The sequence below is a fragment of the Gastrolobium bilobum genome, unplaced genomic scaffold, assembly GCF_033153095.1.
Source record: "Gastrolobium bilobum isolate Gb01-03AN ecotype WA unplaced genomic scaffold, APGP_CSIRO_Gbil_v1 utg6114, whole genome shotgun sequence".
Lineage (NCBI taxonomy): Eukaryota > Viridiplantae > Streptophyta > Magnoliopsida > Fabales > Fabaceae > Gastrolobium > Gastrolobium bilobum.
This window is the reverse complement of record NW_026895817.1, coordinates 22,841-37,803: the sequence shown is the minus strand read 5'-3', so window position 1 is coordinate 37,803 and position 14,963 is coordinate 22,841. Positions and strand designations below refer to the sequence as shown.

The 14,963-nt window shown below is 33.7% G+C and overlaps 1 protein-coding gene across 1 annotated transcript; it reads left to right on the top strand.

Moving 5' to 3' along the window:
• Positions 1-1,831: 1,831 nt before the first annotated feature.
• LOC133296165 (uncharacterized) lies at positions 1,832-14,610 on the top strand. The gene is made up of 9 exons (XM_061495112.1): positions 1,832-2,044; positions 2,221-2,305; positions 2,407-2,477; positions 4,015-4,129; positions 4,250-4,329; positions 5,645-5,729; positions 5,819-5,899; positions 13,662-13,839; positions 14,453-14,610. The coding sequence occupies exons 1-9, from the start codon at positions 1,923-1,925 to the stop codon at positions 14,608-14,610; spliced, it is 975 nt and encodes a 324-aa protein (XP_061351096.1). The 5' UTR covers positions 1,832-1,922.
• Positions 14,611-14,963: the final 353 nt, after the last annotated feature.

The window sequence follows — 14,963 nt, the reverse complement described above, 5'->3', positions numbered from 1 at the left end:
ATTGGGCTTTTAAGGAACCCAAGGAGTGTGCTATCATTTAATGAAGCATGACTACTTTTTTTTTTAATACTTCTAGAGAGTAAAAAAAATTTGACAGACAATCTCATCATTTTTTAGATAAATAAACATTTATTCTTCTTCTTTTTTTAATTGAGAACATCGTATATGAAGTTTGTTATTTGTGAGAATTCATTTCCTCATTATCCCTTTTTTTATTAAACTAATTAATTTGACCGTGAAATAATATAGCTTTTCTAATAAATAAAGTGTTTTGGAGTTTGATCTTATTCTCAAAGTGTAATTTACTTATTACCTTGTGGATAGTTAAAATAAAAATGTAAATACTACATAAATTATAATTTAAAGAGTAATAGGATTACAATGCATTAAAATAAATTTGTTTTTCGAGTGAATCCTATCATTTGATATCATCAGATTATCGAACAATCTCATCATTTTGTAGATAAATTAACATTTATTCTTTTTTTTTTAATGAGAACATGTTATATAAAGTTTGTGATTTGTGAGAATTCATTTCCTCATCATCTCATTCCATTAAACTAATTAATTTGAACGTGAAATAATATATATTTTTTTATAAATAAAGTGTTTCGGAGTTTCATCTTAGTTTTAAAGTGTAATTTACTTATTACCTTGTGGATAATTAGAATAAAAATGTAAATACTAAATAAATTATAATTTAAAGAGTACTAGGATTACAATGCATGTGTCAGAATAAATTATTTTAGATTTGTATATTAAAATTAAAGGAAAAATGTTTGTCGACATAATTTATGTCATTTTACTATCACCAAGAGGTGGGATCCACACCTTTATATTTTTTTGTTCACTCTCCACTCTTCTTTATTTATCTCTTTCTCTAACTTAAAATGACACAATTTTATATTCTTTAAAATTATACACATTTTTCCCTAAAATTAATTGAATATTAATGTATTATGCATATTAATTATATACTAAGAAATTTTATATATTGGATAGTCAATGTTATTTCATGATATAAAATTTTATTAATTATTTACAAAAAAAAGTATTAATTAATTTTTCAAAATATTTTTTAGTAACGGTTAATAATTAACGATATTATTCGAGTAATGTTTATGATTGGAAAATTTTGATAACATTTAACAATTTTTTTAAAAAATTTTAAGAGTTTTTTTTAGATAAGTCAAAGTGATAAAAGTAATAATGTCAATTTATTCTGATAAAAATTCAAGAAAAATTGTTCGACATTTTGTTTTTTCCATGTCATATATATTTCTCACATATTTTTTCAAGTCAACGTGATAAAAATAAGGGTTTTTTTTTTACAGTCACGTAGATAACTTATTTACCTTGAGCTCAAAACAACGTCGTTTTTGAAACGGTAATCAAAATATTTTTGTAATTATAATTTATTTTAGGGTTATAATAAATTTTTTATTATAATTTTTTAATTTTGAAACTCAAAACAATTTCATTTTAGAAGCGAATGTAGATACTTATCTACATTCACCTTAAAAACATTAAAGCCTAAAAATATTAATATTAACTCATTTTAATAAAAAATAAAGCAAAATTTGTTTGACTGTTGATTTTTCCATGTCATTAATCTTTTTCAAAACAATTTCACATATATATTAGGCTTGATATTTAAAATATATTATAATTATTGATTTTTTACTCAAAATTTAAAATTAGATTTTACATCAGTTCACTCTCTTACATTAATTTAAAATTATTTATGTTTTATTTATTTTTTCTATTAAACAAGGTGCGTTGCTGTCTGTAAAACAAAGTGAAACTAGAAGCATTTGCTGGTCCAGTTTCTTGTTCACATTGTGCAAAGAGTTTCGATTTCGAGATTCGACTATCGAAATTGAAAGTAAGAGTAAGAGAATCAAAGAAAGAGAAAGAGAGTTATGGATTCTTCTTCTTCTTCTCATATGGCTTCGCTTCCTGAAGATGTCACCGATGAGCATCCACAATATCAAACTCAACCCGTCTCTGCCTTCGCTTCCGTTCCTCATCGCCCTCCAACTAAGTAAGCTTCTGCGATCTTCTTCTATTCGCGTTCGTCATGACTTTTTTCAGTTTTCACAAGCTGTCGGAATCGTCTCGTGTATCTGCATGTGCGTGATTGCGTTTATGATCGCTTTTGCGGATGAATCCATGCACCTTTTTCTCTTCTCATTTCATTTAAACTGTTAATTATTCTAGGAGTTCTTCAGAAAAATACTCACCTGTAGATTGGCACGTGTATTTTGACAAAGAAGACGATGTTGCAATTCCGGAATCGAATGATGTTAGTCTGCAAAATCAAAATCCTGGTTTCTTTGTGTCTGTTTTTTCACCCGTCTAGATGAATATTCTTCTAACAATTTTTTTTTTCTTCCAACTGCTCAGGTCTTTCATGTTTATATGGCAGGAACAGAGGGCCCCGTTGTATTCTGTTTACACGGTGGTGGTTATTCTGGGTATGATTATTACTGATTTCTAGCGTATCTCTTATTTATTTATTTTTTAATTTTATAATTCATCCTCCATGAAGTATTATGGGAATTGAACTGATGTCACTTATCTCAGAATATAATACCAATTTGAAACCATTGCCAGTGAGGTGTGTTAAATTTTTAGTTAATCACCTTTATTTTGAATAGTGATTTCACTTCAAATTTCTTGATCTCGAAGATAGATTGTTCTGAGAATACATTGTCGAGGTCTCATTCAATGGGCTGCGTTATATATTCATGTCCTATAATTTAGTGCGTAGTGCTGCACTGATGAGCATGAGTAACAACATGCGCTTGTTTGTGATGCAGGCGCTGGTGGTGTCTTTGGCTTTGCTGAGCAATGGAGGAGACACTGCCTAATCAGTGCTTGCCTATTGTTAATATTTAGTATACATGCATAAAAATGTGAAAGGTAACAATTAAGAATGGCTTGAGAATAGTTCAGTATGATAGAGAAAAGTGAGGCCTTTGATCTATAGATTTAGAAAGTATTATGAGGAGGCTTGCCACTTAAATTAGAGAATAAAATGATAGGAATAATGTTTTTGCAACAAATATTGTGGAGAACATATGAATGTCAAGAATTTCTTCTGATACGATTACCAAGTGTGTTTAGTTCAGAAACATTCGCCCATTTAATTTTTGCACCGACCAACAGTCACTTCCTTTTGAAGAAGTTTCTTTTGCGTAGCTTTTGGGGCTCTGGCAGTACATAGGGAAAGGCTTTATGTTGATGAGCTGTCTTCACTGTTCTTTTTCCCTAGTTTTGCTACCCATTCAATTAGGGAAGTGACTGATGTGTGTTAAATGTGGAGCGGGTCACACATTAGAAAGAATACACAATTTGGTATTATTGAACTTCTTCTGCTAGATATACTTTGTGCATTTTTTTAGCCAACCGTGGAAGGTGGACTTTGCATTTTGATGATTGCTTTGGAGCTTTATATCTATTTTACCAGTCATAGCTCTGCCATAACTTCAAGCCTTTGCTAAAGAAGTGAGGGATTATTTCTGAAACTATTTATCTCAGGGGGGATAGAGTCAATTAAAACCTCTAAATAAGATTCTAGCAACCATTTAAACTTTATGCTTAATCTGAAAAGTAGAGTAACTGACCCAAGAATTTGATTGCTAAAATTGAAGTCTCTATCATCTTTTTTTTTTCTTTTTATAAATAGTATATGTAAGTTTGTGCACATAAATTAGTATTCGGGTCTACAGGAAGAAATTTTTCTTCTTTTATGACTAAAATTTCTAGATATCAGGACATATGAATTGAGAAGCACTTCATTTATTAACGTTTTGTCTGAAGATATGCACACTGTTGTTACACTTTGAACTTGCATGTTTCACCTTAAGCAAGCATACACGATATCTATATATATATATATATATATATATATATATATATATATATATATATATTCACAATTAAGTATAGCTTCAATAATTATTGCAAAGTTTGTAGTCTGATGAAAGGCTTCACATTATTTCATTACAGGCTTTCATTTGCTTTGTCGGCGAGTAAAATTAAGGAGAAAGCTAGGGTGGTTGCGATGGACTTGAGAGGTCATGGGAAATCATTAACAGATAATGATCTTGACTTATCTGTTGAGGTACAAAGTAATAAATAAATTTTACCGAACATCGTTGTTGGTGAAGATGTGTACTATGTTTGGCTTGCTGGTTTTTGCTATACTGCTCACGTGCTCATAGAGATGATCATCTTTTTGCAGACCATGTGCAATGATGTATTGGCTGTTATAAAGGAATTATATGGAGATTCTCCTCCAGCAATTATTCTTGTTGGTCACAGGTAATTCTCTTTCTTTTATCAGTTGCTTGGATTTCTCTTATTTAATAGCCTTCTGGGGTTTTCGTATATGAAGACAACTTTCATAGGAATCAATTACTAAGGTTCCATTTTATTAACTGGCTTTTATCTTTGTTTAAGCATGTTGGTCTCTGGAAGTAACCTTAGAATGTTGGATCATTTTCCAGATTAAATGTGCAGAAAAATATATCTAAATATATCTCCACAAGTTAACTTTGGTTTAATTCTGGTAATACTGCCTTCATTAGAAGATGATATGATATAACTCTTGGTAACTCTTTTTTCTCCTTTTAATTAAGGGGGAGAAAGTTCAGGGTCTTTTATGTTGTGTAGAGTCGTGTTTGATGGCATGTGTCATCAATGCCGGGTTGCATGTTGTTTAGTTTTTTATATTTTGACAATTGTTGTTTTCTGTGTGAAGTTCAATGATTTTGGTTCAGGGTATTCAATGATTTTGGGGATGGACGAGTAATCAACAGAAGGGACTAAGTTTGCCTTGACTAAAGAAGAATCTTTTATTCTTTGTTTGATATGAAGAAGCCATTAGTCAAAGGCCAAAACATTTTTTTTGCAATATTTTTTACGTGCCTCATCACCATTCACCACAGCTTCACTCCATCTGACTAGATTTATAATCATTCAATCATTGTGTGGGCTCGGTTCTATAAGCATTTCATTGTATGTGATTGGTGAACTTGGTTTCAACTCAAGGATATGTTGTATAACTGTAAGGCACGGCTGCTTTGATTTCACATTTGCATTTGCTCTTGCAGATATTTGTGGTCTCTTTTATTTTGTCATTGTGTTTGCACCACTTGTCCTCTATTTTTCACTTTTATTTTCTTTCTTCAATGAATTTTATTCCCATGGAAATATTCGGTGAGCCTAACTTGACTATAGTTTCTCTTTTTCTTATATGAATGATATTTTACTTTGATATATAATATTAAGGGCAATGTTTTTCTCATGTTACATGAGATAACATTGTCTTATGTAGAGACATAATTAGGTGGGTTCCACAACTAAAAAGAAAAAGAAATGATGGCTCGGATTTTGATGGGTGTGTAACATGAGATAAGGTTTTTCATGTAACATGACAGAAACATTTCCCTAACATTAACTATATGTCAAAGTAAAATATAGAGGGCGAGCCTGGAGCAGCGGTAAAGCTGCTCCTCGTGACTAAGGTTCGAATCTGGGAGACAGTTTCAGTTGCTCTCTAGTCAAGGTTTAATGGGAAGTGGTTTATTTTTATAATATTAACTATCACTGTTAAACATTTGTTTCATCATCATAGCATGGGAGGGTCGATTGCTGTGCATGTTGCTGCTCGGAGATCATTGTCTACTTTGGCTGGGTTAGTTGTTGTGGATGTTGTAGAGGTTGGTTTCTATAGTTAACTTCCTTATTGCTTCCCATGACTACTTACTCATCATTGGCACTGAAATGTCCATTGTCACAAGAATTTCAGGGAACAGCAATGGCTTCACTTATTCATATGCAAAAAATCCTATCAAGTAGGATGCAACATTTTTCAAGCGTTGAAAAAGCTGTAAGCTTGTTTATACATTCTTTTATTTGTTATACATTTTTTAAATATTTCTTTTTGTATGTCATCCTAAATTGTGAGTATATGAAGTGTGAGTTTTCTTTGGTAAGAGATGGAAATCAAGATCTCGTGCATCTACTTGGACACGTTGGAGTCTAAAGGATTCACTTTAAGCCGGAGCAAGATTGAGTATATGCAAAAAGGTAGAGAGATATAGAATCAGAGCAGGGTGGACGAAATGACGTAGTGCATCTGAATTTTTGTGTGACCGTAAAATTTCTCTTAAGCTAAAAGAAAAATTCTATAGAAAACAGTAAGGCCTGCAGTGTTATATGGAGCTGAATGTTGGCCAGCACATAGACAACATGAGCATAAAATGCGAGTAGCAAAAATGAGGATGTTAAGGTGGGTGTGTGGTTATACGAGGATGGATAAGATAAGAAATGAAGATATTTGAGAAAGGTAGGAGTAGTATCAGTGGCTGAAAAGATGAGGGAACATAGATTGAGGTAGTTTGAGCACGTAATGAGAAGACACCTAAATGTTCCATTAAGAACAAAAGTTTGTTACCAAGAGCTCAACATAAAGAGAGGTAGAGTTAAACCGAAACTTACTCGGGGAAAGATAATAAAACAAGACTTAATGGAATGAGATATAGATTGGTGGACGGTGTGTCTTAGGACGAAATGGAGAAAGGCTATAAGCATGGTGGAGGGTTAGACCCGTTGTTATTCCTATGTTCCAGATGGTTCCTTTTTAGTCATTTTCCTCTTCATCTCCCCCCGTCCTTCTTTTACCTTTCTTTTATCTCTTTTCCCTCCCCTATCTTATTTCTCTTACTTATTTTTTTTTCCTATACCCCTTTTATTTCTACTTATATAAATATATATATATATTATTTTTATTTTTTTAATTTTATTTCTATTTTATCTCTTTTTATTATTATTTTTTTATTTTCTTACTTTCTTACTCTTTTTTGCCTTCTTATATATCTCTATCTTTAGTTTACCTTAATATACTTTCCCTTTTAATCGTTTCCTTCTTTTTATATATAAATTAGGAATCACTTTTTCTGCAGTAAACCCAATATGACGTCGTTTTGGGGCGGAAATCATGGTGTTTTTGTAATTTTAATTTATTTCAGGGTTATGATAGTCTTTATAATTATAATTTTCTAATCTTTCAATCCCAAAACGACGTTGTTTTGGAAGTAAATGCAGATAACTTATCTGCATTAACTGCAGAAATATTTTTCTGATAAATATACATGGGAATAACATTTCTTCAGCCACTTGAGATAAACTTATCTCCAGCCACCCTTTATAACTATGTACTCTGGGTAGTACATAGTTATAATATTAAAGTTGATTAATTTTCTTTCTCCATAAACTTGCCGGTTGACGTGGAGAGAGAAAAAAAAACAACTTTAATATTATAACTATGCACTCCCCGGAGTACATAGTTATAAGAGGGTGGCTAGAGATAAACTTATCTCAAGTGACTAGAGAAATGTTTCTCCCAATATATATATATATATATATATATATATATATATATGGGATAGGATATTGTAACAACTAATTAGAGTTACTACCAATCAATTTCACCATTAGAGAGAGAGTTTAAAGTTTTTAAAGTTACTTTAGATAACTTTATCTAATGCTTACCAAAATACACACAAAAGTGTGGGGGGTCCATGTGGACCCATATGAAGAGAAGAGATAGAAAAAGAGAACATGGGCCCCACACATTTGTGTGTGTATTTTGGTGAACATTAGATAAAGTTATCTAAAGTAACTTTAGAAACTTTAAACCCATATATATATATATGGCTTTAATATTTTTACGGTGAATGCAGATAAGTTATCTTCATTCACTCCTAAAACGACGTCGTTTGGAGAGTGAATGATTAAAAATTAAATAATAAAGACTATTATAACCCTGAAATAAATTAAAATTACAAAAACACCATGATTTTTGTCCTAAAACGACATCGTTTTGGGCTCAATGCAGATAACTTATCTCCATTCACTGTAGAAAAAACGAACCCTATATATATATATATATATACTCTCTTAAATTTCATTTTTATCTTTTTTCAATCTCTTCGTATCTTTCATTTGGGTTCATCTATCACCGACCCCAATTAGTTTGGGATAAAGGTGTTGTTGATGTTGATGTCATCCTGATTTATTATGCACCCATTGAAGTGCTGGAAATTTATATTTGGAACTTTAAAAAATTTTGTTGAAAGATTTTAAAGATATGTTATTCTGCTTACTCTTAATTTGCCTACCTTTGTCTACCCCTCTCAATACCGTTAGATTATAATCTCATCCAACGGAGATTTGCGGGATAAAATAAATCCTTTTACCCCTTTCTTTCTCCTCATTGCCTTCCACCCTTTCTCTCTCCTCCCACCCCCTTGAACGACCGTCATTTTCGTCAAGCCTACCATCAATTTTGGAATTTTATAAAGGACAGAGTCAAAATTCAAAATTTAAAAGGTGTTTCTCTTTCGCCAACGATTCCTTGACCCATCGTAATTGATACTATTCCAAATTTTGTCAGAGTTTGCTAATTAATCACATATGTCGAATTCACATTATTATTTAATTATGGATCTTCGATTAATTCGTTGATTTCATCCTCATGCAATCTTGTCGAGTCGATTGCGTTCGTACTCAGTTAGTTGCTGAAGCGCCATTTAAGAGAGAGAAAGTTAGGGATTTGATATTCGAATAACTGTCATATTATTGACATCTTGGGCATCAACCACGTTCAACAGAACTCTTTTACCAGAGTCATAACAAATAGATGTGAACAAAAAACCAATTCAAACTCATAAGAGATTTCTATTGCATGTGCTTCTCTGCCTCTGTCTTCATCGATAGAGAGAAAGAGAAGGAGGCAATGATGAGGAGAGAAAAAAAGGGTAAAAGAATTTATTTTATCTCGCAAATCTTCATCGTTGGATGAGATTAATCTAACAGTGTTGAGAAGGGTAGGCAAAGGTAGGCAAATTAAAAGTAGGCAGAATAACCTATCCCAAGATTTTAACAAAAGTGTCAATAGAATCAGCTTCGATCAGCTACTAAAATCTATCCTTTAATTACTTTACAATTTTTTCCTGATTTATTTCATTGGGATAGGTTATTCTACCTACCATTTTTTCTGCCTACTTTTGGCTTCCATTCTTCAATACCATTAGATCAGAATCTAAAGAGGAGAGAGAAAGATAAATGTCAATTAAGATTTTGATCTAATGGTCTTTTAGAGTGGTAGGCAAAGATAGGCAGAAAAAAGGTAAGTAGAATAACCTATCCCATTTCATTGGGATAAGTTATTCTACCTACCATTTTTTCTGCCTACCTTTGCCTACCATTCTTCAATACCATTAGATCAGAATCTAAAGAGGAGAGAGAAAGATAAATGTTAATTAAGATTCTGATTTAATGGTCTTTTAGAGTGGTAGACAAAAAGAGGCAGAAAAAAGTAGGTAGAATAACTTATCCCTATTTCATTAGTTGTACAATTTTGTATCGATATGTTAGAAAATCTAAAAATTATCTTATAATAGTTTAGGATATTCCAAATTTCCTTATATTTCAAGATTTATTTCCATATGTTATATGTCAATGATATCTTAGGATTTGGTTTTCATATTTTCTTATAATTCATGATTTGTTTCCTTATATTGCTTTTCGGTCTTATTTATTTTTTTAACCTTCGTTGTCATTTGTTAGACATTTTTTGAATATTTCTTGTATATCGTCCTGTTTTATTATGCACCTATTGAAGTCCTGGAAATTTATATTTGAAACTTTAAATTTTTTTTGAAAGATCTTAACAAAAGTGTCAACAGAATCAGCTCCGATCAGCTGCAAAAATCTCTCCTGTAATTACTCTACAATATTTCTCAATTTATTTAATTAATTGTACGGTTTTGTATAGCTATGTTAGAAAAACTAGAAAATATCTTATAATTTTATGATTATATCTTAAATAGTTTAGGATATTTCATATTACCTTATATTTCGTGATTTGTTTCCATATTTTATATTTCAATGATCTGTTAGGATTTGGTTTTCATATTTCCTTATATCTCGTGATCTGTTTATGAAGAAAAGAAGAAGTGGAAGAAGTGTTTTATCTGAATAATACTTTGTTGATTCATTGAGAGACCCAATGGGTCCTTTTTATATTGAGTACATCCAACTACCTCAACTACTTTAATAAACATACAACCACAAACTATATCAATAAATATACAACTACCAACTAAATATACAACTACCAACTACATCAATAAATACTATCTAGAATATTCTACATATTCTACACTCCCCCTCAAGTTGGGAGATATATATTGATCATTCCCAACTTGCTGATCAAATTCTCAAAGGTCGGCTTAAGTAATCCTTTGGTGAGGATATCCGCCGTCTGTTCCTTGGTAGGTATATATGTCAAGCATACACTACCGTCTTCTAATTTCTCTTTGATAAAGTGACGATCAACTTCCACATGTTTTGTTCTGTCATGATGAACAAGATTTTGAGCAATGCTGACAGCAGCCTTATTATCACAATATAATCTGATAGGTAGGGAATACGAGATCTTCAGCTCCTCCAGAAGCCTTCGTAACCAAATTCCTTCACAAATACCATGGGCTAGAGCCCGAAATTCCGCTTCTGCACTGCTTCTTGCAACAACAGTTTGTTTCTTACTTCTCCAGGTCACAAGGTTTCCCCAGACATAAGTACAATATCCTGAAGTAGATCTTCGGTCCATTGCAGAGCCAGCCCAGTCTGCATCTGTATAGATTTCAATCATCCTTTTGTGCCCCTTTTTTAAAGAAAATTCCTCGACCAGGGGTATTTTTGAGGTATTTGAGAATTCTATAAACAACACTAAGGTGTTTTTCCTTAGGAGAATGCATGAATTGGCTAACCATGCTCACAACAAAAGCAATATCAGGACGAGTGTGAGACAAATAGATTAATTTTCCCACTAGTCTCTGGTACTGCTCCCTATCAACATCTTCCCCGTCCTCAACTCCCATCTTGATATTAGGTTCAATTGGAGTCTCTGCCGGCTTGCACCCAAGCATACCTGTTTCTTGCAACAGGTCTAGAATGTATTTTTTCTGAGTTAAAGAAATTCCTTCCTTACTCCGAGCAATTTCCATGCCAAGGAAATATTTGAGAGATCCAAGATCTTTTAGTTCAAACTGGTCAGCTAAACATTTTTTTAAAGAGGTTATCTCCTCGCTATCATTACCAGTGACAATTATGTCATCAACATAAATGATCAGAATAGCAATTCTTCCTTTGTCGGAGTGTTTAAAAAATAAAGTGTGATCAGTCTGAGCTTGGGTAAACCCTCTTCCCTTAACAGCTTGAGTAAATTTCCCAAACCATTCTCTGGGAGATTTTTAAGTCCATAGAGAGACTTCTGCAACTTGCACACAGAACCATCCCCTTTTTCAAAACCAGGAGGTGGATCCATGTAAACTTCCTCATGGAGATCACCATTCAAGAAGGCATTCTTAACATCTAACTGTTGCAATGGCCAATCAAGGTTGGCGGCAAGAGATAGCAGAACGCGGATAATGTTAAGTTTGGCAACAGGAGCAAATGTCTCCTGATAATCTATCCCATGAGTCTGAGTAAATCCCTTAGCAACTAATCTGGCCTTATACCTATTGATGCTATTGTCTGCATTGAATTTTATTGTGAACACCCACTTGCAACCAACAGTTTTCTTTCCTTTAGGTAATGTCACAAACTCCCATGTTCCATTTTTTGTAAGTGCATCCATTTCTTCTAATACTGCATTCCTCCATTTTGGGTCATCAAGTGCTTCTTGGATATTTTTGGGTATCCTGGTACTATCTAACATAGTGTTGAAAGCACAAAAACCTGGAGACAACTTTTCATATGAGATATAATGGGAAATAGGATGAGCAGTGCAAGATCTAGTACCTTTCCGAAGAGCAATAGGCATATCAACGTTGGTTGTACTAGTACATTCAAGTGGGTTGCTGGAACAAGGACTCGAGTCAGGATCCTGGCAGTCTAGAGTATCTTCATGTGTTTTGCGCCTGCTGTAAAATTTTCCCCATTTACCAGGAGGATCACAAGGAGGATCATTAGATTCAGGTATAGTTGCTCCCCTTGTTTCCTTCCCAATAACTCCACCTGTTTCCAAAGGCAAAGGTAAGACAGCAACATCATTTGGTTTCCCAAGCTTATCTTCATCCATACCAATACCAATAGACTCCCCCTGAAGAGAAGTCGGGGAAAAAAAGGATTGTGTCTAATAAAAAGTAACATCCATGGAAACAAAAACCTTACGGAGAGAAGGTGAGTAACACTTATAACCTTTTTGATTAGGGGAATATCCTATGAAGACACATCTGATGGATTTAGGGTCAAGTTTGGACCTTTGATGTGGAGGAATATGCACAAAAACCACACAGCCAAATATTTTGGGAGGAAGAGAAGAAAGAGCACTGAAAGAGGGAAAAGATTTAGTAAGACAGGATAAAGGAGAATGAAAATTTAGTACCCGAGAAGGCATCCGATTAATGAGATAACAGGCTGTCAAGACGGCTTCCCCCCACAGATATTTAGGGACATGCATCGTGAATAAAGGAGCTCGAGCAACTTCAATTAGATGTCTATTTTTCCTTTCAGCCACCCCATTTTGTTGAGGGGTGTTACGACAAGAACTTTGATGAATAATTCCATGCTGGTTTAGGTAATCTCCAAGAACTGAATTAAAATATTCAGTACCATTGTCTGTTCGCAGAATTTTGATAGAAGTCTGAAATTGAGTTTGAATCATAGCATGAAAGTTTTTAAAAGTGGATGCTGCCTTAGACTTATCTTTTAAGAGATATACCCAACATACCCTAGAATGATCATCAATGAAAGTAATAAACCAACGAGCACCTGAGACATTTTTTTCACGAGCAGGTCCCCAAATATCACTATGAATCAATGTAAAGGGAGAAGATTCATGATATTTCTTAGGAGAATAAGTGACACGAGAGTGCTTTGCAAGCTGACAAATATCACAAAGAAGGGAACTCGGCTTTTTATTGATAAATAAGTTCGGCAATAACTTCTGGAGATAAACAAAATTTGGGTGTCCCAACCTACGATGCCATAACAAAACATCATTACAGTCATCTGATAAACATAGAGAGTGGTTCGAAAAAATCCTCTTTTCACAATGAACATCTGTAAAATAGTATAGCCCTTCTTCCTCTCTAGCACTGCCAATCATCATCCCCGAGTCCTGTTCTTGAAAGATACAAGCATTTGCAGAGAACTTAGCAACACAATGCAACTCAGCAGTAAGTTTGCTAATAGAGATGAGATTACAAGTAAGAGAGGGAACATGAAGTACTGAGTTCAAAATAATATGCTCAGAAAGTTTAATGGATCCCTTTCCCGCAATAGTGGAGAAATTCCCATCAGCTGTTCTTATTCGTGACGGGTGATAGTAAGGGGTATAGGAGAAAAATAAGGTTGCATTACCTGTCATGTGATCAGAGGCCCCTGAATCAAGGATCCAACGATTACTACGTTCAACATGGAATGCCATACCTTTTTGAGCAACATGACTAGTTGCCTCAGCAGATTGAGACATCAATTTCTGAAAAGACGAATTTTCAAAATTTTCAACGTCTATGGTTTTCTAACAACAGGTACCTAGAAAAAAGTTCCTCCAAATACGATTTTGATCCTCAAAACAGGAAGAGGGTTGCTCGCAAAAATCAATGAATGAGAGCAATCTTGGCTACAGTGAAACAGTAATTGCTACAGTAATGAACAGTACTGCTACAGTAATGAACAGTACTGCTACGGGTCTTCTGTGGGCTGGCTCAGAATCTTGTTCTGAAACTAATGGTGGCCTTGGTTTCGTGGTTGGAGGTGTCTAGGTAAGGATTCTGGCTTGGGCAGTGGCTAAAACGAAAAAAAAAAAAAGGAATAGGAAAATGACTTAAAAATAAATCAGAACGGGGAAGAGACTGGAATATAACCAGCTCTTGATACCATGAAGAAAAGAAGAAGTGGAAGAAGCGTTTTATCTGAATAATACTTTCTTGATTCATTGAGAGACCCAATGGGTCCTTTTTATATTGAGTACATCCAACTACCTCAACTACTTTAATAAATATACAACCACAAACTACATCAATAAATATACAACTACCATCTAAATATACAACTACCAACTACATCAATAAATACTATCTAGAATATTCTACATATTCTACAGTTTACTTATTTTTGGAGCCTACTATTCGTATAAATACGGATTTGTTTCTTTGTCTTTTGTATCACATCATAACACATCAAGCCAATTTTCCTTTGTCTCATCATCCCTTTTTCAACAGAAGTGTTTGTAGACAAGGATACTAGCAATGGTCCAGAAGCCATAGGCATTCTCTTTACCAATGAATATGATGATCCTCTTGTTGACCTGCTGGCTTTACATATATCAAATCTATTCATTTGCAAACAATGTGAAAGTTCCATGTAGTGCCCATGGATGCTGGTGCAAAGGAAGTTGTAGAAATACAAGGACTTGCTCTTGTGCTCGCAAGTCGCATCAATGGCTCTGAGTTTACACAGGGAACTTTCACATTGCTTGCATATTGGATAGATTTGATCAATGCTGACAAAATAGCGATCGCATGAGTATATGATCTTTTGATACCCCTACGATCACATTCACAATAAAAATCGCAAAATAGGTGGATTGTTGGGATTGTAGTCTTTGCTGGTGAAATCGCAGGATCTAACCGATCCAACGGATCATGAAAATCCATTCAACCATGAGCAAACCCAGCCTAATCTGGCAATCTGGACCTTTAACCAGATTTTAGAACACTCCATATGTTGTTTTTGCACTCCGTTTCAGGAACTCTTAAATTAAGACTCTGTTTACTTCCACCGCTGCTTCAAGGTTTTGTTCATTCTCTTCTTCTCCTTCTTTTTTAGGTTTTCTGATTGATCTCCGCTCGGGTTAGCTCAGTCGTTGCCTGCTCTGT